Consider the following 19568-nt stretch of genomic DNA (forward strand, 5'->3'; position numbering starts at 1 on the left):
TGACTGACTGGCAACCGTCGACTGGGTGGCGCGGGACACACCGTTGCAGATCACCAACAACACTTTTCACAGAGAGCGCGACCAACTGACGGAACGCGCACGTTCTTCGCCGACTCTAAGCGTTCGAATGAGGCGCAACGGCCGCGGAAAGTGTAGAACCGCCGACGACGACGACGACGACGCCGTGAGAGATGTCGCCACGCCGCAGGGTGAAGCGGACCGTGCCGGAGAGTGTGATTCTTATTTTAGGGTTCTTCGTATAGTTTTTTGGTGCGACGGAGGCAGCGAATCCACTCCTGCCGCCGCCGCAACCGCGAGACATCAGTGGTGCGTCTTCCGAATCGATGAGACGCGAGTCGTCATCTTCGCGTGGACGGGGACGCCTATACCCGTTTTGGATGCTTCGTTCGATGCGCGCGCTCTCGGCGATATGAACCGAGCATCTCTCGCTACCAGCAACCGTGGGGGAAATATATGGGAAAACCGATAAATGCTACACACGAGTCAAAGAAAACGAGAGTAAGGGAGAGAATGAAATGAACCAAGAACAAACGTGTTACACGGAAAGAGAAAAAGCGAAATAGAGAGAGAGAGAAAGAGAGAGAGAGAGAGAGAGAGAGAGAGAGAGAGAGAGAGAGAGAGAGAGAGAGAGAGAGAGAGCAGGGGAAGATCTCGTCAACCACGCTGATCGCACCATATGTTGTTGGATGTGCACAGCGCATTGTTAGGTCCCCCATTACGAAATCTGTGGTGCAACATTTTCAGACGCAACTCACTACTGCTTATTGCAAATGCAATGCTCTTCCCGTTCCCGTTGGTTCCATCCTTGAACGGTCGTGGGAGTAAGGTCCCTCTGACATTCGAAACATACACATGCTTCAATGGGCACGTTGCCTCTATCGTTCATTTGTTTCAACTTCATGTTCCACAATCTGTAGTATCAAAAACCAATTACTCATAAAAAGTATGTGGCTCACAAACGTAACGCTTTTTTCAACTGAATTTGTAAAGGAAAGCAATTTTTTTTTTGTTGCTGAAAAATTTGCCCGAAACGTTTGGTAGGCTGTGTCAATGTTAATCGCTGTTACATTTGGGGATCATTGACACAAAACACAGGTTTTGACCAATAACGATTTAGAACAAGAAAAAACATTTCCATCTGTAAACAAAGTTTATTACGACGACCCCCGATACTTACTCTTTGCCAGACAGTTTTAATTAGTTGGTTCAATTTTGTAACGGATAGTTTAAAGGCTCGGTTATCGTCATTCTCATACTGAATGATTATCCCCTTTGCACCGTGAAATCTTGATCAATAAGATGTTTTTCAGGAATAATTTCTTTTTCATCATGCTTTGATAGGCTTTCCGATCGACAAGACCCTGACGAGTCACTAACTTTCCAGCTTTATGCTAGAAATACATTTCCAATCCTTTGCCACTGGCTTCTTAGTACTGGTTGAGCATGCTTAAGCACGAGAAAAGTTTGACTCTTCATAATTATAACACAACTAGCAGGTTCCCGGCACGAGTCGCCGGACCGCCTCATTTCATACTCATTTCTTGATTGTCCGGCGTTTCAGAGGATCAGACTTCCCGGTGGCGTATCCTATCGGCTTCCCGTTACTCCTCCATTGCGGACGATCGGGTTTCCCGGTGGCGCATCCGATCAGCTTACCTTCCCACTTTCCGTTGGATACATGTCAAAACTCGCAACAGCTGAATTTGTCTCATTATTGCTTGAAGACTATCCGAGGTTTGCTGAAATTAACCTAGATTTTGTATGGGAGACCCCCTTTGTAAAGACGGGAGGGGTTTCAAACATTCACCACGACATTTCCTTTCCCCAAAACTCCCGTATGCAGAATTTGGTTCGATTTGGTTCGAAAACAATTTTTGAATTTTGAATTGATTTGTTTGTATGGGAGCCCACAAAACTACGCTGTGCAAAATTTCAGGTAGATTAGTTCGGTAGTTTTGGAGAAAAAGCGGTACAGACAGACAAACACCCATTTTTGTATATATAGAAGAAAAAGACAGAAAAAGTCAAAATATAACAAAACTAACAAAAAAAAAATAATATAACAAATTCAAAATATAACAAAAAGTCATTTGATCGTCATTATTCGCTCGCAAACTTTAACTGAAATTACTTATGACAAAGGCAGAGCAAAGCTGTGAAGAGAGATCGGCATCAACATGCTAGGCAAGATTGACCGGTAGCCGAACGTGGAGAAACTTATCTGTGGACAGTAAGCATTTAATTTTCTTATTTTTTAATTTATTTATTTTCATTCATTTTCGTTTGTTTTGCTACGTACAATATTTTTCCAGCGCTACGATGTTCTGGCTGCAGTGTTGGCACCTACCTTGGGATACGTACAATGTATAATTTTAGGTGTATATTAGCCGACCCCACAAACTCGAAGGGCACCAAGTGCAGTATAGCTTATACTGGACTAAACATTGCAGTGCTAAAACGCGTAAGAACATACACTGAACGTACACAAAACATACATACATACACTGTGCTTAGTTTGACACTCTGCTCTACGAATCTACAATGTACGATGCGCAGGTTTTCGTCGATTTTCAGTCAATCACTTAGGCCAACTGAAAATCAACAAAGATCTCCGCAGATCCTCCGCTCCCCCGCGGATATTTAAATATTTTTAAATCAAATGAAGTGAATGAGTAAATTATTCCTCATGTAATACATTGGCATTTTCTGAAAATATGGAAAAAATATATCAAAGATAATCATAATAATAAACATATTAAATTAATTTGGGCGAAAAATAAATTCGAGCAACCGATAAAAAATCAATTTCGAACGAAACAGATGTTCCTGCTCCTGCTAATTTGAAAATATTTTACAATTGAATGAACATAATGGTTTTAGTTGTTGCACAATAAAGATGGTGGAGGAGAGCAGAAACAACTGCGCTGTTACAAGACCGATCGATTTCGACCTTGTTCCGGCAATTATTCCTGCCTTTCTCCATTGTACAATTAATACAATCTAACAGCGATTCGTTTTTTGTTTGAACTAAATGCTGTCGCGAAATAGCATTCACTAGTTCCGAGCTGGTAATTAGTCACTAATTTTTTCGGGAAGCTCTGCGCTTCATCGAACAACTGCACTGCGGGCAATACCACTTTCCTTTTGGGGACGATGTGATATTAACGCAGGGATAATGAAACCATTCGAACGGACACTAAAATGAACAACAAAACATTCATTAGTATACTGTTTGATTATTTGATCGTGTAACGTGTGTCGCACGCCATACTTACACCTTCGTTATCACAGGCTACCATGTCTCCATACGAAACCTGGTTACAGACGCAGTATCTTGGCTCATTAGGATCATAAGACCAATCGTTTTCCGACTGTTCTGCGACTGTACCGCCACCATCAACAGCAGTTGCCGATGTGGAATCTGGCGTATCGATGGCAGATACCGTGGTCAATGCACACAAAGACTGTTGTGGTTGCAAAATTGATGCTTGGCCGAGTTGTTGATGGTGTGACAATTGATGCTGCGAAAGTTGACCTATTTGATTTGGTGTTTGTTGCTTCGGGGCAAACAACGACGGTTGCATCAGATGAGCTTGCTGTAATTGTTGCGGCGGCTGTTGAGTCGACATAGATGCAAGCGGTAACTGCTGGGGCAATTGTTGCTGAGGTTGTAAGTGAGATTGCTGCTGTTGTTGCAATTGCGCCTGAAGCTGCTGCTGGGGTTGCTGTTGCGATTGTGGTGGCTGCTGATGCAATTGCTGCTGCGTCTGTTGTTGCAGTTGCTGCTGCAGTTGCTGCTGCAGTAAGATTTGCTGTTGTGACTGTATTTGCGGCTGTGGCTGTAACTGAGTCGGCTGCTGTTGCTGTTCCTGCTGCTTGACTTGTGATTGGGTCTGAGCCGACTGTGCCAACGGCACCGGCTGGACATGTTGCAATGTCTGATGCTGGAGCTGTATGAGCTCTTTTTGTTGCAGGTCTATAAGTTGTTGTTGCTGATGTAACTGCTGTTGTGCCAAAGGCAAATGCTGCTGATGTGTTATCGATTGCATCTGATACTGTTGTAATTGATGCTGCTGCTGTAGATGATGTAACACTTGAGGGACCTGCTGCTGTTGCTGATGCGACTGAATGAGGGAAGTTTGGGGAACCGATAGGGTTTGCTGCTGTTGCTGTGGCAATTTGTGTTGTTTCTGCTTGATATGTTGTTGCTGGGACAACTGAATATGCAGATGCGACTGTTGCTGCGGTTGATGTTGGGATGTTTGCTGCAACAGTTGTCTCGGTTGTTGCTGCGGCAACAGCGAAGCTTGTTGTTGTTTCCTCTGATGCAACTGTTGTATTTGTTGTAGTTGTTGATGAATATGTTGTTGGAGCTGTGGTTGGTTGGTCAACTGTAGCGCGGCTGCCTGCAGTTGCAACGTCGCTTGATGTAGATGTTGCTTTTGTGCTTGTTGTGAAAGTTGTAGTTGTTGCTGAGGCAGTTGCTGCGACACCGGATGCGATTGTGCTTGCTGTTGTGCCTGTGGCTGAGCTTGGAGTTGGGGTGAGTGCTTCAGTTGTTGTTGTACTAATTGCTGTGACTGTTGTTGAAGTTGAGGTTGTGTTAGCGGCTGTTTTTGCGCCTGTTGTTGCTGTATAGCTAGCTGCTGCAAGTGACCAGTATGAGTAATCTGCACATTGCCAAGCGGAGTCATGGGCTTGACATGATGCAGTTGTGGTTGTACGTTAGAGACTACTGGCGATGGAACAGTTGATGTAATCGTTGACTGAATTTGATGTTGTTGATGTTGGACTAGCTGCGGTTGCTGCAGTACAGGTTGTGACAATTGCAATGCTGGTTGTGGTTGTTGTAAAACCACAGGAGACTGCGTTAAGGCCGTTGACTGCTGCGGAAGCACTGGCTGCTGAACTTGTAGGCCTGCTGTTGGCAAGGATGGTGACAGATTTTTATTTGCTGCAATAAAAACACAAGCTTAATTTTCTCTCAAATTTATCGGAAGTTAGGTTACACCATCGACATTACTGCTGGTTAGTAATGAAAAAGGATCGTCCCGCTGATAGAGCAGCGCTCACCTTTGCGTGACAAGCACAAGCTGGCCTGGGTTCGAATCCCGGGACCGGTTGTCACTCAACCGGCCATGGTTTCGATTCCCGATACCAGCGAGACATGGGGGTCGGCTCATTTAGAATATTTGTTACGTTTAAATATGTAGATGTGAATTTCAATACGTAAATACCCATTGCACGTAGATTATCTACATGCTTCGTTATTTTCTACTATTTACATACGCATTTACCCGATATGCCAAGCATAGTTCATCAAATATTCAGTGGAAAGATAAAATCATGCAAAAGATATCAAATTCAGTGGATGAAAATGAAAAGCTACGCGCACGTTGAAGTTACTTCTGGTCCTGGCTATGGTTCGACTGCGTTCCAAAAGCTCTCTTTGCGTTTCAAAACCGCGCTCTTTGTTGTAAATCAGAGTTGTTGTTACTAATATAATTGTTTCTGACCCAAGGGAGGGAGATGATGGTGATGTGTTGCGGATGCGGCTGTTGTAGAAGTGGTTTATGCTTGCTACTGCTTTGTTGTTGTTTGTGATAGAAGTTGCAGGTTATATGATACGGCGTCGTATTCTTCTCTATTACAATAGTTAGGCACATTGTTTAGTTCGAGATGTCTTAACTTCTTCTTCTTCTTCTTCTTCGGCACTACAACCGCTGTGCGGTCTTGTCCTGCACCAGAGACATTGTTAATGTCAATTATCCCTGGTGCTATCCGTAACAGTTCGTTTTTTACGGGCGGGGTTGTTGGTCCCGCGCCAACCCCCTCTGTCAGCGCCGGTATCGGGAATCGAAACCATGGCCGGTTGAGTCGCAACCGGTCCCGGGATTCGAACCCTGGCCAGCTGCGCTGACAGCGAAGAGCGTTACCGACTACTCTATCGGCGGGGGACGATGTCTTAACTACAGAGTTTTAATACACTACTCCTTGTCCTCATTTAGAACATTTGTTATGTTTAGATATGGAGATGTGAAGTTCAATAAGTTAATACTCACTGCATTTCGATTATTTATATCCCTCGACTATTATTCTATCTATATACTAATTGAATCGACATACCTAGAGTTTTTTTCTTTTGACGACGCTGACTGGAAAAGGCATTTGCTTCCCTCTCAACAGCCTGTAGCGCATTATGTGTTGCCCCTGCTAGTTCGCTATTAATCAAAAGCTCATGAGAGCCGGCACCACCGATTGCCTCATATGATGCTTTCAGACTGGCAGTACGGCGCCCTTGCTGCATTTGCTGTGTTTGTGCAATCGCTTGACTGGCCGCGGCTGCAATCGCATTGCCAGCGCCGAACGTTTGCAAATTGTACGCCACAGCTGCAGCTGGAGATGAAGTTATCACCTGATGACTTGCTCCGACCAAACTTGTAGGAGTGGACGGAACGTTGACATTGCTGGACGGTGCTGAGATGTTCAGCGAACGTTTTTCCAACGCAGCAACAGCAGCAGGTGCTATGCTGTCACGACGTTTTTCCGATTTTGTCTTATAACGAGTGTCTGAACGAGCAGTGTGTGTGGTACTGAACGAGTTATGAGCATCATAGAAACGATTCTCCTTCTGATTAGTACTTCCATTGCTGGTGGTAGTGTCCAATTCAAGGGAGCGCTTCTCCAAAATCTCAGTAATTCCATTGTGATCTGCTTCCAACTCGCATTTAAATTTGTGCAGCTCAGAATCAAGACGACGCAAGTATCGTTCAACCAAATCGTATGTTTGGCCGGCTAGCTGGATTTTCTCGTCGGAATCTTCTAGAACCCGATAGTAATCGGTTCTAATAGCAGCATACTCTGTTTCGGCTGCTGCTGAGGGTAGCTCACCCCGACGGCATTGCTGGAATAACGCTCGAGCACGTTTATCCAGCGCATCCGTGTTATCTGTAGAGTATGAAAATCAAACGTTAGCACAAACACGAACTAAAGCGAATTTTACAAAAATGACGGACAATAACGACTTACTTTGCACGGATAAATCCATCTCTCTCATCTCCGTAAACCTGTCCCGTAGCTCTTGGGGAAGGTGTTCAATCACTATAAAAGGGTGTATTTCAAATAATAAATCATTATTAAATAAAAATACCATTAGTAATTTAAGAAAAACCTAAAACAAAAAGAGCTTCGATTACTCATGGTCCAGATAGTTTCCAATCCATACGCTCACTGTGTTCCTTCATTCTGCAGTACGTGAGACTACTCGACTACTGAAGACTGCATAAGCCATACCACAATTAAGATTGTACAATACACCATCTTTCCATTTGGTGGTGATGGTTGGCTAAGTTTAGAGCGGTTAGGGCAGTGGTCTCAAACACGCGGCCCGCGATACTGTTTTGTGCGGCCCTCGACCACGTCCGCGGAGTATATAATTACGTTATACCAGTCAGGATAGTCAGCAATAAATCACAAGAAAATGTTCTTGTCGGTTCAGCTGCCGCCACAGCGACCGATACGACTTATTTCAAATCCAAACCAAATCAAAGTGCGTAAAAATTAAAATTTCTCTATATGGTGCGGCCCGTGGACTAGGTGTTGCTTTCCACTGCGGCCCGCTGACTGGCTGTTACTTTCCGCTGCGACCCACATGCTAATATGAGTATGGGTTAGTAATAGACCACTGGGTTAGGGGCTGGGATATCGTGCCTTGTAAGGATCGGTCCTTAACCTTCAATATTACGGTCACGATAGCCCTCCGGCGTGACAAGGTGTTTAGTGCGGGGCCAACAATTTCGAGGTTAAGTTTCGGCCCAAAAGATAATAACATTTACAAAAGGCATGCCTTTACTATAGGCCAGGACTGCCCGATGGATGTAGATGCGTATAATAATAATAGTAAAGCTGTATGAAGCGCAAGAAGCAAGAAGCGTCTTTTGATCATTTTTGTTCATGTGCAAGCACACCAGTGTAGGAAAAAGGTCCAGTCATAAATATCGCATCAGCCAAACAAAATATCAAATGATTGGCTTATAGTTTGGAACGCTGACTTTACGTTAATTCTGAAACATTCAACAACACAAATATAAAGGTTCATGCATGTTTCTAGGCTGCGTTTCGCTCATACAACTGGGAGCGTGCCATAGATTTTGAGCGTGGCATTCGTCCGTTCTTCGTATTCGTATTCTTCGATTATTCTAATAATTCTTTTACTTACTTTCCAAGTAATCCTCCAAGTAGAGCATTTTGCTAATTATCTCCAAACTGATGGGCTAAACTATTGGCACAATTGTTTGACTGAAAAGAAACGTTTTTAAGAAATGCACTGCACAGACGGATAGCACAGACGAAAATGGATGCCGTGTAAGCAATAAAGGTTACGTTTTCTTCATATATCATAGCCCGTGGCGTGGACTGTCAAAATTGACGTATAACAACAGACACGCAATACAGTGGTACTTATTTCAAACTTATTGGGAAACTTATTGCAAAAATTCGCAAAGATTCAACTTCAATCAGGAAGCAAAACTTATGAAACATACATTTATACTATAAAAGCGATACTTTTATTCTTATTTGACCGATTTCGAATTATTTTCCTATTTGCTATTACTGCATATTACTGTTCCTGTGCATTATTGTTTCATTGTTCCTAACTGTTCCAAGTACATAATTGATAGCTTATAACAAAACCATTTCAATAATCCGCATGATGACGCATCATTGGAATGGTAATACAATCAGGATTTATCATCAATTTTTCATTACAATACTTTCGTTAATCTATCTTTACCATCAAATAGAAATAAAAGTTCATACCAAACCAAATACCAAATGGAAGTGTCAAAAAGCAAGCCAGCAACCAATTTTGGCTGCGGAATGAAATGTTTCGAAATGCTATTTGCGTGAAATGCTTCAAATGCTAAAGCTAAACACAATGCTATTTGAATCCTTCGTTAAGTGTCATGCGTTAAGTTTAGTCAAGAGATTTATTTTCGGTTGAAAGTAAAAGTAAGTAATGTAAATTTCATATTCAAAAACAATGAATAACTTGGAAACAGCTTCACGGTTTATTGACCTGGCCGGCTAATTACTATGAAACGCGCCTTTCGTGCTCCAAATCATACTTTCACGATCAAATGTTTACAACAGTTAGTTCAACAGTAAAACGATTGTTTATCTCATGTTTTATCTTGAGGGTTTAACCCAGCTGAGGGTCTCAATGGTTCCAGGACCAATGCCCTCAAAAGCCTGAAAACACAGGCTGCAGAGGTGTAGCAGAGGTTAACAGAGAATTATCCTTTCAATGCGTTTGCCGATACCGGTACTTACGTTAACTCATAACCACATACCTTTGTACTTACATACATAGTCCTTTGTTCGAAAAGGCTTTAGCCGTTTATGAGTTTAATCATTGGACTACTAGTCATATTTTATTATGACATATCATTAATGAACATTCATGTTATTAATCATAAACTCTTTATCGTGTACTTTTTTGGCCGCCTTGCCTATTAAACGTTATTGTCAAAAGGTAGAAGTCTTTCTTCTCTCGACACCAGTTCTTCGCTGAACGTTAACCCAAGCGTAGCTTCGCCGCAGGTTCTATACCGTGAATCTATTCCGTGGTACTCTTGTCATTTTCTAAGCTAAAAACGAAACAGGAAATACCGATATTTTACATTCCATTTCATGCAGTCAACCGTGTGAAACGATTTGTTTTCTTACATTTTGTGGACCGTTATGGTTCATTTTGATACTCTTCGCTTTTGGTTGGGCTCCTTCTCGCAGCAAGCTTCCTTCGACATTAGCTTCCACACAACCCAGTACGGTTTTACGAACTTTCACCGGCGACTTACCACTGTCTACCATTACGAGTACTTCTTTCTTTTTCTGCAATTTTTTTATCGTCTTCTTACACTCCTCTACCTCACGTGTTAATCGCTGCATAGCTTTCTCCTTGAGTGCCAAGTCTACCCGCATGCCGCCGATGGTTGCTAACAAATGAGCGTCTTCCTTATTCTGTGATGGTACCCTCCTTGTCTGTTGTTGACGAATAGATAAGGGTTTCACAACAAAATTCTCCGTCTGCACCATTACCGAGCGTCTCGTTTTCGATAGTTTCAGCGGGATGTGGCAATCAGTTTGTGTACCGTTAGAGACGACATTTTTTAACGCACTACTGTTTGCTGCTTGACTGCTAATGCTAGCAAGCTCTTCCATTTGATGAATAATGCGTTCGTTTAGCTTGGAATTGATTTGCTGTAAGCTCAGCACCTGCATCTCTAAATCACGAATGTGCGTCTCGTACTTTACTTGCACCGAATTGAAGCGTGCTTGTACATCGCCTAGGTTGCCATGTGAATTGGTGTTGTGATGTAGCTTCTTAATATCCGTATCCAGCTGCATCTTTGAACAACCGGGAATTTCCTGTAGGCACCGTGACACATCACTACCCGTCTTGCCGTCGGTTAGTTTTGTTGCGACTGAGTAAAAAACACACACTGTTTAAAGGTAACTTTACGCGATATACTAATGAGAGCATACCTATAAGACCGTAAATTGAATCCGGATTTTTTCGCATCAAAATGCGCTCCATCTCGCGACATTGTCGCTGAAGATCCTGTATGGTTTTTGTTCCCTTCTCGTTACAGTCCTGTAGCCTTTTTTTGTCAATCCGCGCATCATCAAGCTCAGCTTGTAGTAGGTTCTGCAGCTCAAGTGCAAAGTTCCGATCACTTCGAGCCAATTTCAACTCAGATCTGAAAAAAAGAAAAAAAATAGAACCTCTCGCTGTTTTGCAATAAACGAAGCTGTTCTTCAACATACCTCAGCACATCGGCACACTTTGTTAAATGCTGTATATCGAATTCCAATTTGTCGTACTCGTCTTGCTTCACGCTGTAGTGGTCGCGCAGGGTGCGATGAGCTTGAGAAAGCGTTTCGTACTGGATCTTAAGACTGTGATATCGCTCCTGACTATCCTTCACTTGCTCGGTGAGATTTAATAACTCGTTCTCCAGATTACGGTACTTCGAGACGATACATGTTTCGGTGCCGTTTTCTAGGAGCCGCAATGCTTCGTGCACCGGGGATGGTTGCGTCCATTTGTCACAAGTCCGTGGAATATTTGTGGTCTGATTTTGGACATTCAATGATGGTCAGGAGATTCCCGTATCACCATTCATCGGCTCTGCGCCTAAGTAGTCCCGGGTTTTAACTTTGATTGTTGAAGTCAGCATCCTGGTTGATGGCCATACGTCGAGGACAGAACTTTGATTTTCGAGTTCGACGTTTCTGAATTCGTTGTTCGTTGAGTAGATCGTTCTACATGTGTTATTTTGCATACGATTGACGCATGTTTGCTGGATATTTTATAGAATCGAAATAGACAGGTGTTATTCTATGCAACACAATTCTCATTGAAATCAAATGACTACAAACCCAATTCTAAAGCAAATTTATAGAAAAATGATAAAACATGTTGTATATAACTAGACCAACACCGTGAACCCGGCATGTTTCATCGTAAGTACCTGGCTGAGGCTCACGGCAGATGAGCGCAAAAAAACTTTGCACAACTCTTCCCCTCTTAATTTATTGTAATTCAAGTAATAATACCACAAATACAAGTTATTACAAAAGTCCGTGCTCAGGGCAGAGACAAAGAAAATTACTTCCAGCACATAAAATCTTAACTCAAAATTCCATTCTTAAGCCAACCAACCGGCACTGGTCGAGAGAAACCAGACCGGAATTCGCAAGTGTATATCTGTTCCTCTGCTTTCATTCCCTTCTAACGTCCTACGTTGGCCTCAATTGATGACGAATAAGAACGCAAAACAAACTGGACTCTTAACACGCTTTAAAGAAGTAAGTTCCACGCATACAGAGTTGAATGACTGATGCTCAACTACACGCATATCGCTGTCTTCAGTCGGGCTCCAAGAAGATTGTTTAAAAGGCAGGAGCATTGTCCCCATAGTGGGCAGTTGAGAAAACGACGCATTATTAAAAACATTCCACGTTCCCGCGCGTGTGTATCCATGGTATAGGGACATCAAATCGAGGCAAGAGAAAAATTGTGCTATTCGAGGTCAGCCGTGCATCAGTATGACAACCAACCGAATTTTTCTATGCGTAATGCTGATAGCCGTGTCGTTTGTGAACCAACATAAGCTCCTGGAAGCTTATGCCGTTGAAGGCGCGACCATTACAAGGCCCGTCGGACGAAATCTTTCCAACACCATCCAACAGGAGATTACTGCAGATCAACCGGTAAAGTACAACGGAGCTCAATTGTGGCGCATCGCCTACGACAATCAACTTTACAAAAATGCGGTTACAGAGTTACAGGATAAATTCGGTAAGCACAGAGACTGGGTCGGAGAGGGTAAAGTTAAGTGCTCAAGTATTAAATTGGTGTCGGTACTATTTTTCACGCCCTTCCAAAACACAGAGGCCTCCAGGTGGAATACCAACACAACATCCGTCGATATTTTCATGGCGCACCGAATGATTAAACAAGCTGAGTGTTTCTTGCGTTCCAAAAACGTGTCTTATGAAGTGGTAATTGAAGATCTACAACGGGCTATCGACACAGAAAATCCATCTTTAGTTGAGACAGAACTTTGGGAGAATCGAAATGGTGAGAATATACGATGTCCGGGGAGGGTGCAGTTAAATCAGAAAGATCAGTACATAATTTCATATCCGTCAGTTAAATGGTTGATAGATGGACATATCATTTTTTTGCTTTCTTTATTTCGTTTTGGTTTGGTGTTATTTACTAGGTCACCGCATGACGTGGACTGCTTACCATCGACTGCAGGACATACATGACTGGATGGATTATCTGGCGAAAACGTATCCGGATATATGTAGCACCAAGAGTATAGGTAAATCGGTTCACGGAAGGGAACTGAAGGTAATCAGAATTTCGAATGGAAATCAAAGCAACGGTGCCATCTGGATCGACGGTGGTATACACGCACGTGAATGGATTAGTCCTGCAACGGTGACCTACATTGCAAACAATTTGGTTGAGGACTGGGAAAATCACCCCGATTATATTAAAAACATCGACTGGTACATACTCCCAGTGCACAATCCTGATGGCTACGAGTATACGCATCAGTACGACCGTCTCTGGCGTAAGAATCGTGGCGGGCTGCAGTACGGACCATGCGCCGGTGTCGATCTGAATCGAAATTATGGCTACAAATGGGGTGGACAGGGTACATCGAAACAGCCCTGCTCGGAGATCTTCGCCGGTTCTGGTCCTTTTTCGGAACCGGAAACCAAAGCAGTCAGTCAGTTCATGGAACAATCAACAGCTAACTGGAAAGGGTTTTTGACATTCCACAGCTACGGACAATACATACTTTATCCCTGGGGATACGAGCAGGTTGTGCCACCAGACCATGCGGATCTAAAGCGTGTCGGAGATGCCGCAGCAGAGGTAGAGGAGTGGCATAAGGAGTGGCTGGCAATCAAACAATACTCTTAAAATATATTTTCTTATGTTATTCCCAGAAAATTCAACGATCCAGTGGTATGCGCTACACGGTGGGACCATCCGGTAGTACGCTCTATCCTGCCGCTGGTGGTTCAGATGACTGGGCACGCGGCGCATTACGCATAAAGTACGCCTACACAGTGGAACTGCGAGACACTGGGCGTTATGGGTTTGTGCTTCCAGCACGACAAATTCAGCCCACTAGTGAGGAAGCAGTAATGTTTGTCGATTTAATTGCACAAGAAGTTGCTAAGCTTGAGGTGTAATGTGTATTCATAAACTAATAAGGTTTCCGACGGAAACCACAAACATTATGTGTGAGAAGAGGTACTAGACTAACCCTATTGTAAAAGGTACTACAAGACTAAAAAAGCAAACACGCAGTTTCGTTCGCATCCCGAGCGAAAGCGAGAAGATGATTTTTACATAACCGTCTTTAGCTGAAATGGCTATACTCAACAGTAAAATGAATTGTATGTGGACGAAGCAAAATACACTTACATCAACCCGGTCCAGGGACGTCACATCGTTCTGTTCGGTGATGTCCAAACCTTCGAGCAGACCGCTCCAAAGCTCTTCACACGAAACTTCTAGCACTGTTTGAGACTTGCTATCGACATTTTCACCGCCTTTTGCAAACAATGGTTGCTGGTGTATTAACAACTCGGCCTCTTGCAGAATTTCGTCAACACTCCGGTTATCTGCTTCGCTCGTCCAGTTGTTTACATCATTGGCAAACACGTCCTTATCCAAATCGAGATCGGCGCTTTCTTCGTTCAAGTACGCGGATTCCTTGAAGAAAATTAACAACTCACGCAGCACATACTCGCGAAAAGAAGCGTCACTGTTACGCCTAACGTTTTCATACAATTGCGTTAACTCAGATTCTCCATGTTCTGCAGTCATGTTGACGATTGTTTAATTGCTGTGTGGTGGCTCTAAGTTTGTTATTCTGTAGAGTAAAACGGCGCTGCAAGTGCAGTGCGAAACACATACAGAAACAAATATTCCATTCCAACTTTGGACAACTAAGAACAGTCCTGCAATGAGGATAAGAAAGCTTAGGTGCCAAAGATTGTATGTGTCATTGGGTGGGTTAAAGCAGGACGCGTTGCCGTTTATAAATACGGGTTCGTTTACAGAGTGTTTATTACGGCGAAACTCCTGTATAGCGATGCTTGAAAAACCTGCGACCTGATTGCTGCAATCGAAACGTTTGCCCCTGCCGATTGGTTGAACGCTTCGTTTAGATGATATTACCGTTAAAAAAGGTGTAAAAATCTCTTTCCGTCCGCTGTACCATCATCAGCAAAGACAACGAAATTAAACATCGCTTTTGGTTTGTTTATCAAAACATGAAACATGTCGGAATGAAGTATGAATACCTATACAACATTCGTGGATGTGACGCAACGAATGATTAAACAAACTGAGCGGATTCTTGCGCTACTAAAACTTGTATCTATTGAAGTGGAAAAATAAAGATCTACAGCAGATGGCTATTGACATAGAATTTAGGAACGGAAAAATGGCAATGGCAAAAAGGGATTGACTTGAAATCGAAATTTATTAGCACCATAAAAGGTGTGCTGTACACGCGTTAAATCACGGTGCATAAATTGAGTTTATGGGGTAGGGCTAACATCTACTTTGCATATTCAACTGATGTGATTTTAGCATAAATTGTAATATATTTAATCATTTCGATCGGAATTCAAATTAAGTTTCGGCAGTGGCAAAATGATTTTTTTATTTCATCTCTCAAACATCGACAAATGTCCAGTATAGTCCTCCAGACTCGCCTAACGTTTCGCTTTGCGCCTTAAGAAAAGGTAACCAAGAATGTGAAAACAAAAGTACAGAACTACCATTGCACCAATGTTGACCCATAGGTGTCTTTCATTGAAGCTGTAATACTCTAGTACTTCGTGACCAGATTCTAAGCATGGTAGTTTTTCGCTTCGAGTAGAGCATGCTGTAATGATAGATAAGTGTTTATAAGTATATGTTTATGTTGCACTACGGTTTTAGTTTCGTTTCTCTAGGCAAACGGTGCTTCAAAACTTACTTATATTTGTTACACCTTCCCACTGTACGATGGACATTGCCTCATTGGCGTACATCATCCAGGAGATGTAAGGGAGCCATTGAATCGCCACCGGCATGGTACCTAACTGTATGAAGACACCGGAAGTGATCATCAGGATGTAGTCGAACGGTACTAGGTACGCCAAAGCTAATGGCATCGAGTTGAAGGCAGCTGAAAAGAAGCATCCGCATGCCGTGGAAACGTTCATTACAAGCATCGCAACAATGCTGGTCATGGCGAACGCATAAAACGAAGGACGAAGCGCGGCCAGCCAGTACGCAATGAGTACGAATAGCAATGGTTCCAAGATGAGACCGGGCAGCATTGCTGCAACGTTTGCCACGTAGTACTGCGAAGTACGGTACAGTCCGTTCTTAGTTTCACGTATAAACAGAGGGAATGTCTCGGGGAAAACGGACAAAACCGAGTACATTGGCGAGAAGGTGTTCTCTGAGATCAGGATGAATAAAACGCCTTGCATCGCCTGCACTCCGAGCTGTGTTGTGTCGATCGCGCCGGAAAAGCAGAGTCCGGCCATAATCGCAATCGCCTGTTGGAAGATTGACAATCAGTTAGGCATCGGTCTCGTTCTTACCCCAACATGTGTAGGGTCAAGCTTAAGGTCTGGCGTCTTAGCAGGAGAGTTTTCTTGGAACTCACCATCTTCTGAAGAAAGCGTAGATACTGCACTGTTGGATTCCGTACAACGGTTAACCATGTGCGATACGTGAGCCATAGAGTTGTGTAGAACCAGGAAGGTGGCGCTGCCAGATGCTGCTCATCGTTGATACTAAACTCGCCAGTTTCAGCCATGTGCATCTCGAGGTTTATCAGAACGTCCCGTTGACCGGCGGCTTCGCTGACGGCGAAGAGATCGCACATCCGCTGTGCGGAGCGTTGCGAAGCCTTCTCGAAGCCGGGCGTCGTCGCCAGGGCTCCGATCAAAAATTCCGCCGGGTTGTAGTTCGGTGGACACTCAAAGTTATGTTGAGCGAAAAATTGCAGCGCATCGTTCGGCTTTCCGGCGTAGGCAACGCGTCCTTCGGCCAGCAACATTACCTGATCGAACATCGAGAACAGTTGGCTCGATGGTTGATGAATCGTGCATATGATCGCTGTACCACGTTTCGCTAGCTGTTGGAGCGTCGACACTAGTGCTTGTGCGTTGAACGAGTCCAAACCCGTGGTTGGCTCGTCACAGAAAAGGATGGTCGGTTTGGTCAACAATTCGGTGGCGAAGGCAAGCCGTTTTTTCTCACCACCGGACAACATCTTGCCCTCGCCCGCCTCGCCGATGCGTGTCCGTGCACACCGGGTCAGACCGGTACGGTCCAACAGTTCGCGTATCATCTGATCAACGGCCTTGTTGCTAACGGTGCGATCCAGCTTTAGTTTGGCCATAAAATGCAAATGCTCACACACCGTCAACGTGCTGACAAACAGGTCATCCTGGTGCACGAATCCACTAAGCCGGTACATGAACGGTCCGATCAGGTGCCCATTGATTAGAATGTCCCCCTGAACGATGGTTCCCGCTAACGAAGGCGTGGACAGGGTTGATGTTTCCGATTCAAACGCCGAAGGGTGCGCGTTGCACGACGACCAGCACAAGTAGCACGGTAACCAACCATCAGAGAGATCACCAGGAAAAGAGAGCAAGAAAAACGGAACTTAGAACAGGTCTTGTGGAATGCTACGGTGCACTTTTGAGGCTTCTATGGTTGCTTTTTTCGAAATGTTGTCACCAGGCATGGCAGCTGAAAGGAACTTACGTTGCGTACGGTACGCTAGCGCCGCCATTAGTGTGCTCTTTCCGGCGCCACTCGAGCCCATTAGCGCTATCAGCGATCCGGGAGTAACCGCACCGCTCACGTTGTTGATGATGCGTTTGATCGATGGCTTGCTGGATCCTTTCAGCCCAATTTGAGCTGTTGCCGTTGCATATACGCACAGGTCTCGCCATACCAGTGTGGCACCCTGTTCGCTTGGAGACCAGTAGCTGTAGCTGCGCAAGGAAGCTTGATAGAAACGAGAACCCCCACCGGGCAATGGGGGCGACGTGCTGGTCACAGACAAACAGACCGGTCGGCGTCCAAAACTGTCGTCGGATTGCGATTGCACCTTGCCTGACGACAGCTTCTTGCCTCCGTTGGCGACCATGTTGAGCAGTTTGATTGCCGATTGCTTAGTCATATTCTTACGCGTCTCCTAACGAGCATCAGTAAAAGTGGCGTAATCCTCACAATGGACGTGTTGCCCAATTCACTTCTTCATTTCACTCCGATAACCACCCACTGGTGATGACGGAAGCACTAGCAATAGTTCCAATCCAAAGTGTCGTCTACCCCCTGTGCGATCGACTGAACGATTCGTCTTAAACTGATTCACCTTTCCCAACCAGAATGTGTATCATCTGCTGGGGGTAACGGAGCTAGTATGGAGCTAATAATGGAGAATTAATGCCAGGAAAGAGAGAGAAAGTACGTAACCGATACAAACCCTGACGGCGAAATCAATACCACAAGGAAGGAATGCAAGTGCCGGCAGTTCTGGGGATTCTTTGGTCGCCTGTGGCCGCTCATTAGCTGTAGTGAGCGATTAGTGCCGCGAACGCTGTGCTGAAATATCACTACCAGTTGGACCAGGAAGCAATGCTGTGAAATAGGGAAACGTTTTTTTTTTCTCAACGTTACACCACACAGCAGGCATGTACTAGGGAATTCATATTTTGGCACTTAAGCTCCAAGATTTCATTCCGAATGCATGCTATTTGTTGTCAATACGAAGGAATCGTTTGCCAAAGCCACTTTTGCATCCGAATCGAACGACTTACCTGAAACGAATCCATACAAATTCGACCTTGTTTCACAGAAGCTGAAACCATTGAGTGTGGCATGTATACAGTGCGAGAAATAAAACCGCTGTTTAAACCGTTCGGGGACTTCAATTTTTAAAAAAACATTTTCTGGGCGGTTTTTTATTCTACATATTGGTTTGTACTAACTTATTTGCGCTAGTTCCTTTCTAGGAAAAAAAATGCAGACACTTGGCGGTTTACAACTTATCTTACGAGTCCTAGAGCATATTCATCGCACTGTGTTCATACCAACAACCTGGGGTAATATTAGTGAGCCCTCGTCGTCTCTAGGACGCCCGGAATGGTTTTGAAATTAGTAATAAATTACATTTAAAATTTTGTTAAAGTAATAAGCTGCTGTGATTAAATTCTTACCGATGCAAAATTATACTCAATTACTACAAGATACTTGAGGCAATTTTTTTGAAAATATTAAATAGTACTAATATTCTTTACTACTCATTATCTTGCAAAGATCGTAAAATACAACCCTTTCTAAAGCAAAAAAACATGAATGTTGTTTTTCTGAAAGGCTCTCCGACTGTGCGCATCACATGACCGATTCTGCTTTACCCACTCTTTCAACCTTTCCTTTCCTTTAAACCTTTTATTTAAGCGTGTCCTTCTCTTCCATTCTGCCATTGACCAATTCACAATTGACCTATACAAAAAATGTTAATGGGATGGCTTGGGATGGCATAGTGGAGCTTGAATTTTCGCATTCAAGTTGATACACGTTGGTTGGGGTTCCGAACTACCTATTTTGCGTACTGGAGCTGCATAGCTTTCGAACCCTTAAAAATGTTTAATTCCCATTTTCCCGTTTATGCGTTGCCTAATCGTCGGGTGTATGACAGTATTATATCTTGAAAGTGATCCAACCATATCCGGATTCCGACATATTCAAGTATCTTTTTATTCTAAGCAAGCTGAATCCTTAAGCACATTAAAATAAACCAATATGTAACGAGGATCCTATCTCCCTAGCTGTATTGTAGATCTGCCAATGCGTAAGTGAGCGTCAGCCTTTGGGAGTTACAAAAAAAATACTGATGCGAATTTACTGTAGAATGATGTGTCAT

The 19568-nt window shown here is 43.7% G+C and overlaps 3 protein-coding genes across 3 annotated transcripts; all 3 read right to left on the reverse strand.

The window, feature by feature from the left end:
- Window positions 1–2362: 2362 nt before the first annotated feature.
- On the reverse strand, window positions 2363–8380 carry LOC131213785 (putative uncharacterized protein DDB_G0271606). Its single transcript, XM_058207907.1, has 5 exons — window positions 8240–8380; window positions 7051–7122; window positions 6148–6969; window positions 3297–4975; window positions 2363–3217 (listed from the first exon to the last, which is right to left on the reverse strand). Exons 1-5 carry the CDS (start codon window positions 8265–8267, stop codon window positions 3101–3103), a joined length of 2718 nt encoding a protein of 905 aa, XP_058063890.1. The 5' UTR covers window positions 8268–8380; the 3' UTR covers window positions 2363–3100.
- Window positions 8381–9424: 1044 nt separating this feature from the next.
- LOC131213484 (myosin-13) lies at window positions 9425–14446 on the reverse strand. Its single transcript, XM_058207527.1, has 5 exons — window positions 14042–14446; window positions 11205–11387; window positions 10852–11174; window positions 10570–10784; window positions 9425–10508 (listed from the first exon to the last, which is right to left on the reverse strand). The coding sequence occupies exons 1-5, from the start codon at window positions 14444–14446 to the stop codon at window positions 9721–9723; spliced, it is 1914 nt and encodes a 637-aa protein (XP_058063510.1). The 3' UTR covers window positions 9425–9720.
- Window positions 14447–15336: 890 nt separating this feature from the next.
- Window positions 15337–17873, reverse strand: LOC131213553 (protein scarlet). Its single transcript, XM_058207616.1, has 4 exons — window positions 17402–17873; window positions 16290–17164; window positions 15609–16179; window positions 15337–15515 (listed from the first exon to the last, which is right to left on the reverse strand). Exons 1-4 carry the CDS (start codon window positions 17820–17822, stop codon window positions 15343–15345), a joined length of 2040 nt encoding a protein of 679 aa, XP_058063599.1. The 5' UTR covers window positions 17823–17873; the 3' UTR covers window positions 15337–15342.
- Window positions 17874–19568: the final 1695 nt, after the last annotated feature.

Source organism: Anopheles bellator, chromosome X (assembly GCF_943735745.2).
Source record: "Anopheles bellator chromosome X, idAnoBellAS_SP24_06.2, whole genome shotgun sequence".
Lineage (NCBI taxonomy): Eukaryota > Metazoa > Arthropoda > Insecta > Diptera > Culicidae > Anopheles > Anopheles bellator.

What these genes read in the sequence shown, in the direction of transcription:
- LOC131213785 (XM_058207907.1), bottom strand. Translation starts at nt 8,267, where the DNA reads ATGCTCTACTTGGAGGATTACTTGGAAA. An exon ending in TCAAAAGAAAAAAACTCTAG is followed by an intron (nt 4,976 to 6,147) that starts GTATGTCGATTC and finishes TTTTTATTGCAG; the next exon opens with CAAATAAAAATCTGTCACCA. An exon ending in TAGCCTGTGATAACGAAGGT is followed by an intron (nt 3,218 to 3,296) that starts GTAAGTATGGCG and finishes TGTTCATTTTAG; the next exon opens with TGTCCGTTCGAATGGTTTCA.
- LOC131213484 (XM_058207527.1), bottom strand. Translation starts at nt 14,446, where the DNA reads ATGACTGCAGAACATGGAGAATCTGAGTTAACGCAATTGTATGAAAAC. An exon ending in AAGTGTGCCGATGTGCTGAG is followed by an intron (nt 10,785 to 10,851) that starts GTATGTTGAAGA and finishes TCTTTTTTTCAG; the next exon opens with ATCTGAGTTGAAATTGGCTC. An exon ending in TTCAATTTACGGTCTTATAG is followed by an intron (nt 10,509 to 10,569) that starts GTATGCTCTCAT and finishes TTTTTTACTCAG; the next exon opens with TCGCAACAAAACTAACCGAC.
- LOC131213553 (XM_058207616.1), bottom strand. Translation starts at nt 17,822, where the DNA reads ATGACTAAGCAATCGGCAATCAAACTGCTCAACATGGTCGCCAACGGA. An exon ending in GCTAGCGTACCGTACGCAAC is followed by an intron (nt 17,165 to 17,401) that starts GTAAGTTCCTTT and finishes CGCCTTCGTTAG; the next exon opens with CGGGAACCATCGTTCAGGGG. An exon ending in GGAAGGTGTAACAAATATAA is followed by an intron (nt 15,516 to 15,608) that starts GTAAGTTTTGAA and finishes CTATCATTACAG; the next exon opens with CATGCTCTACTCGAAGCGAA.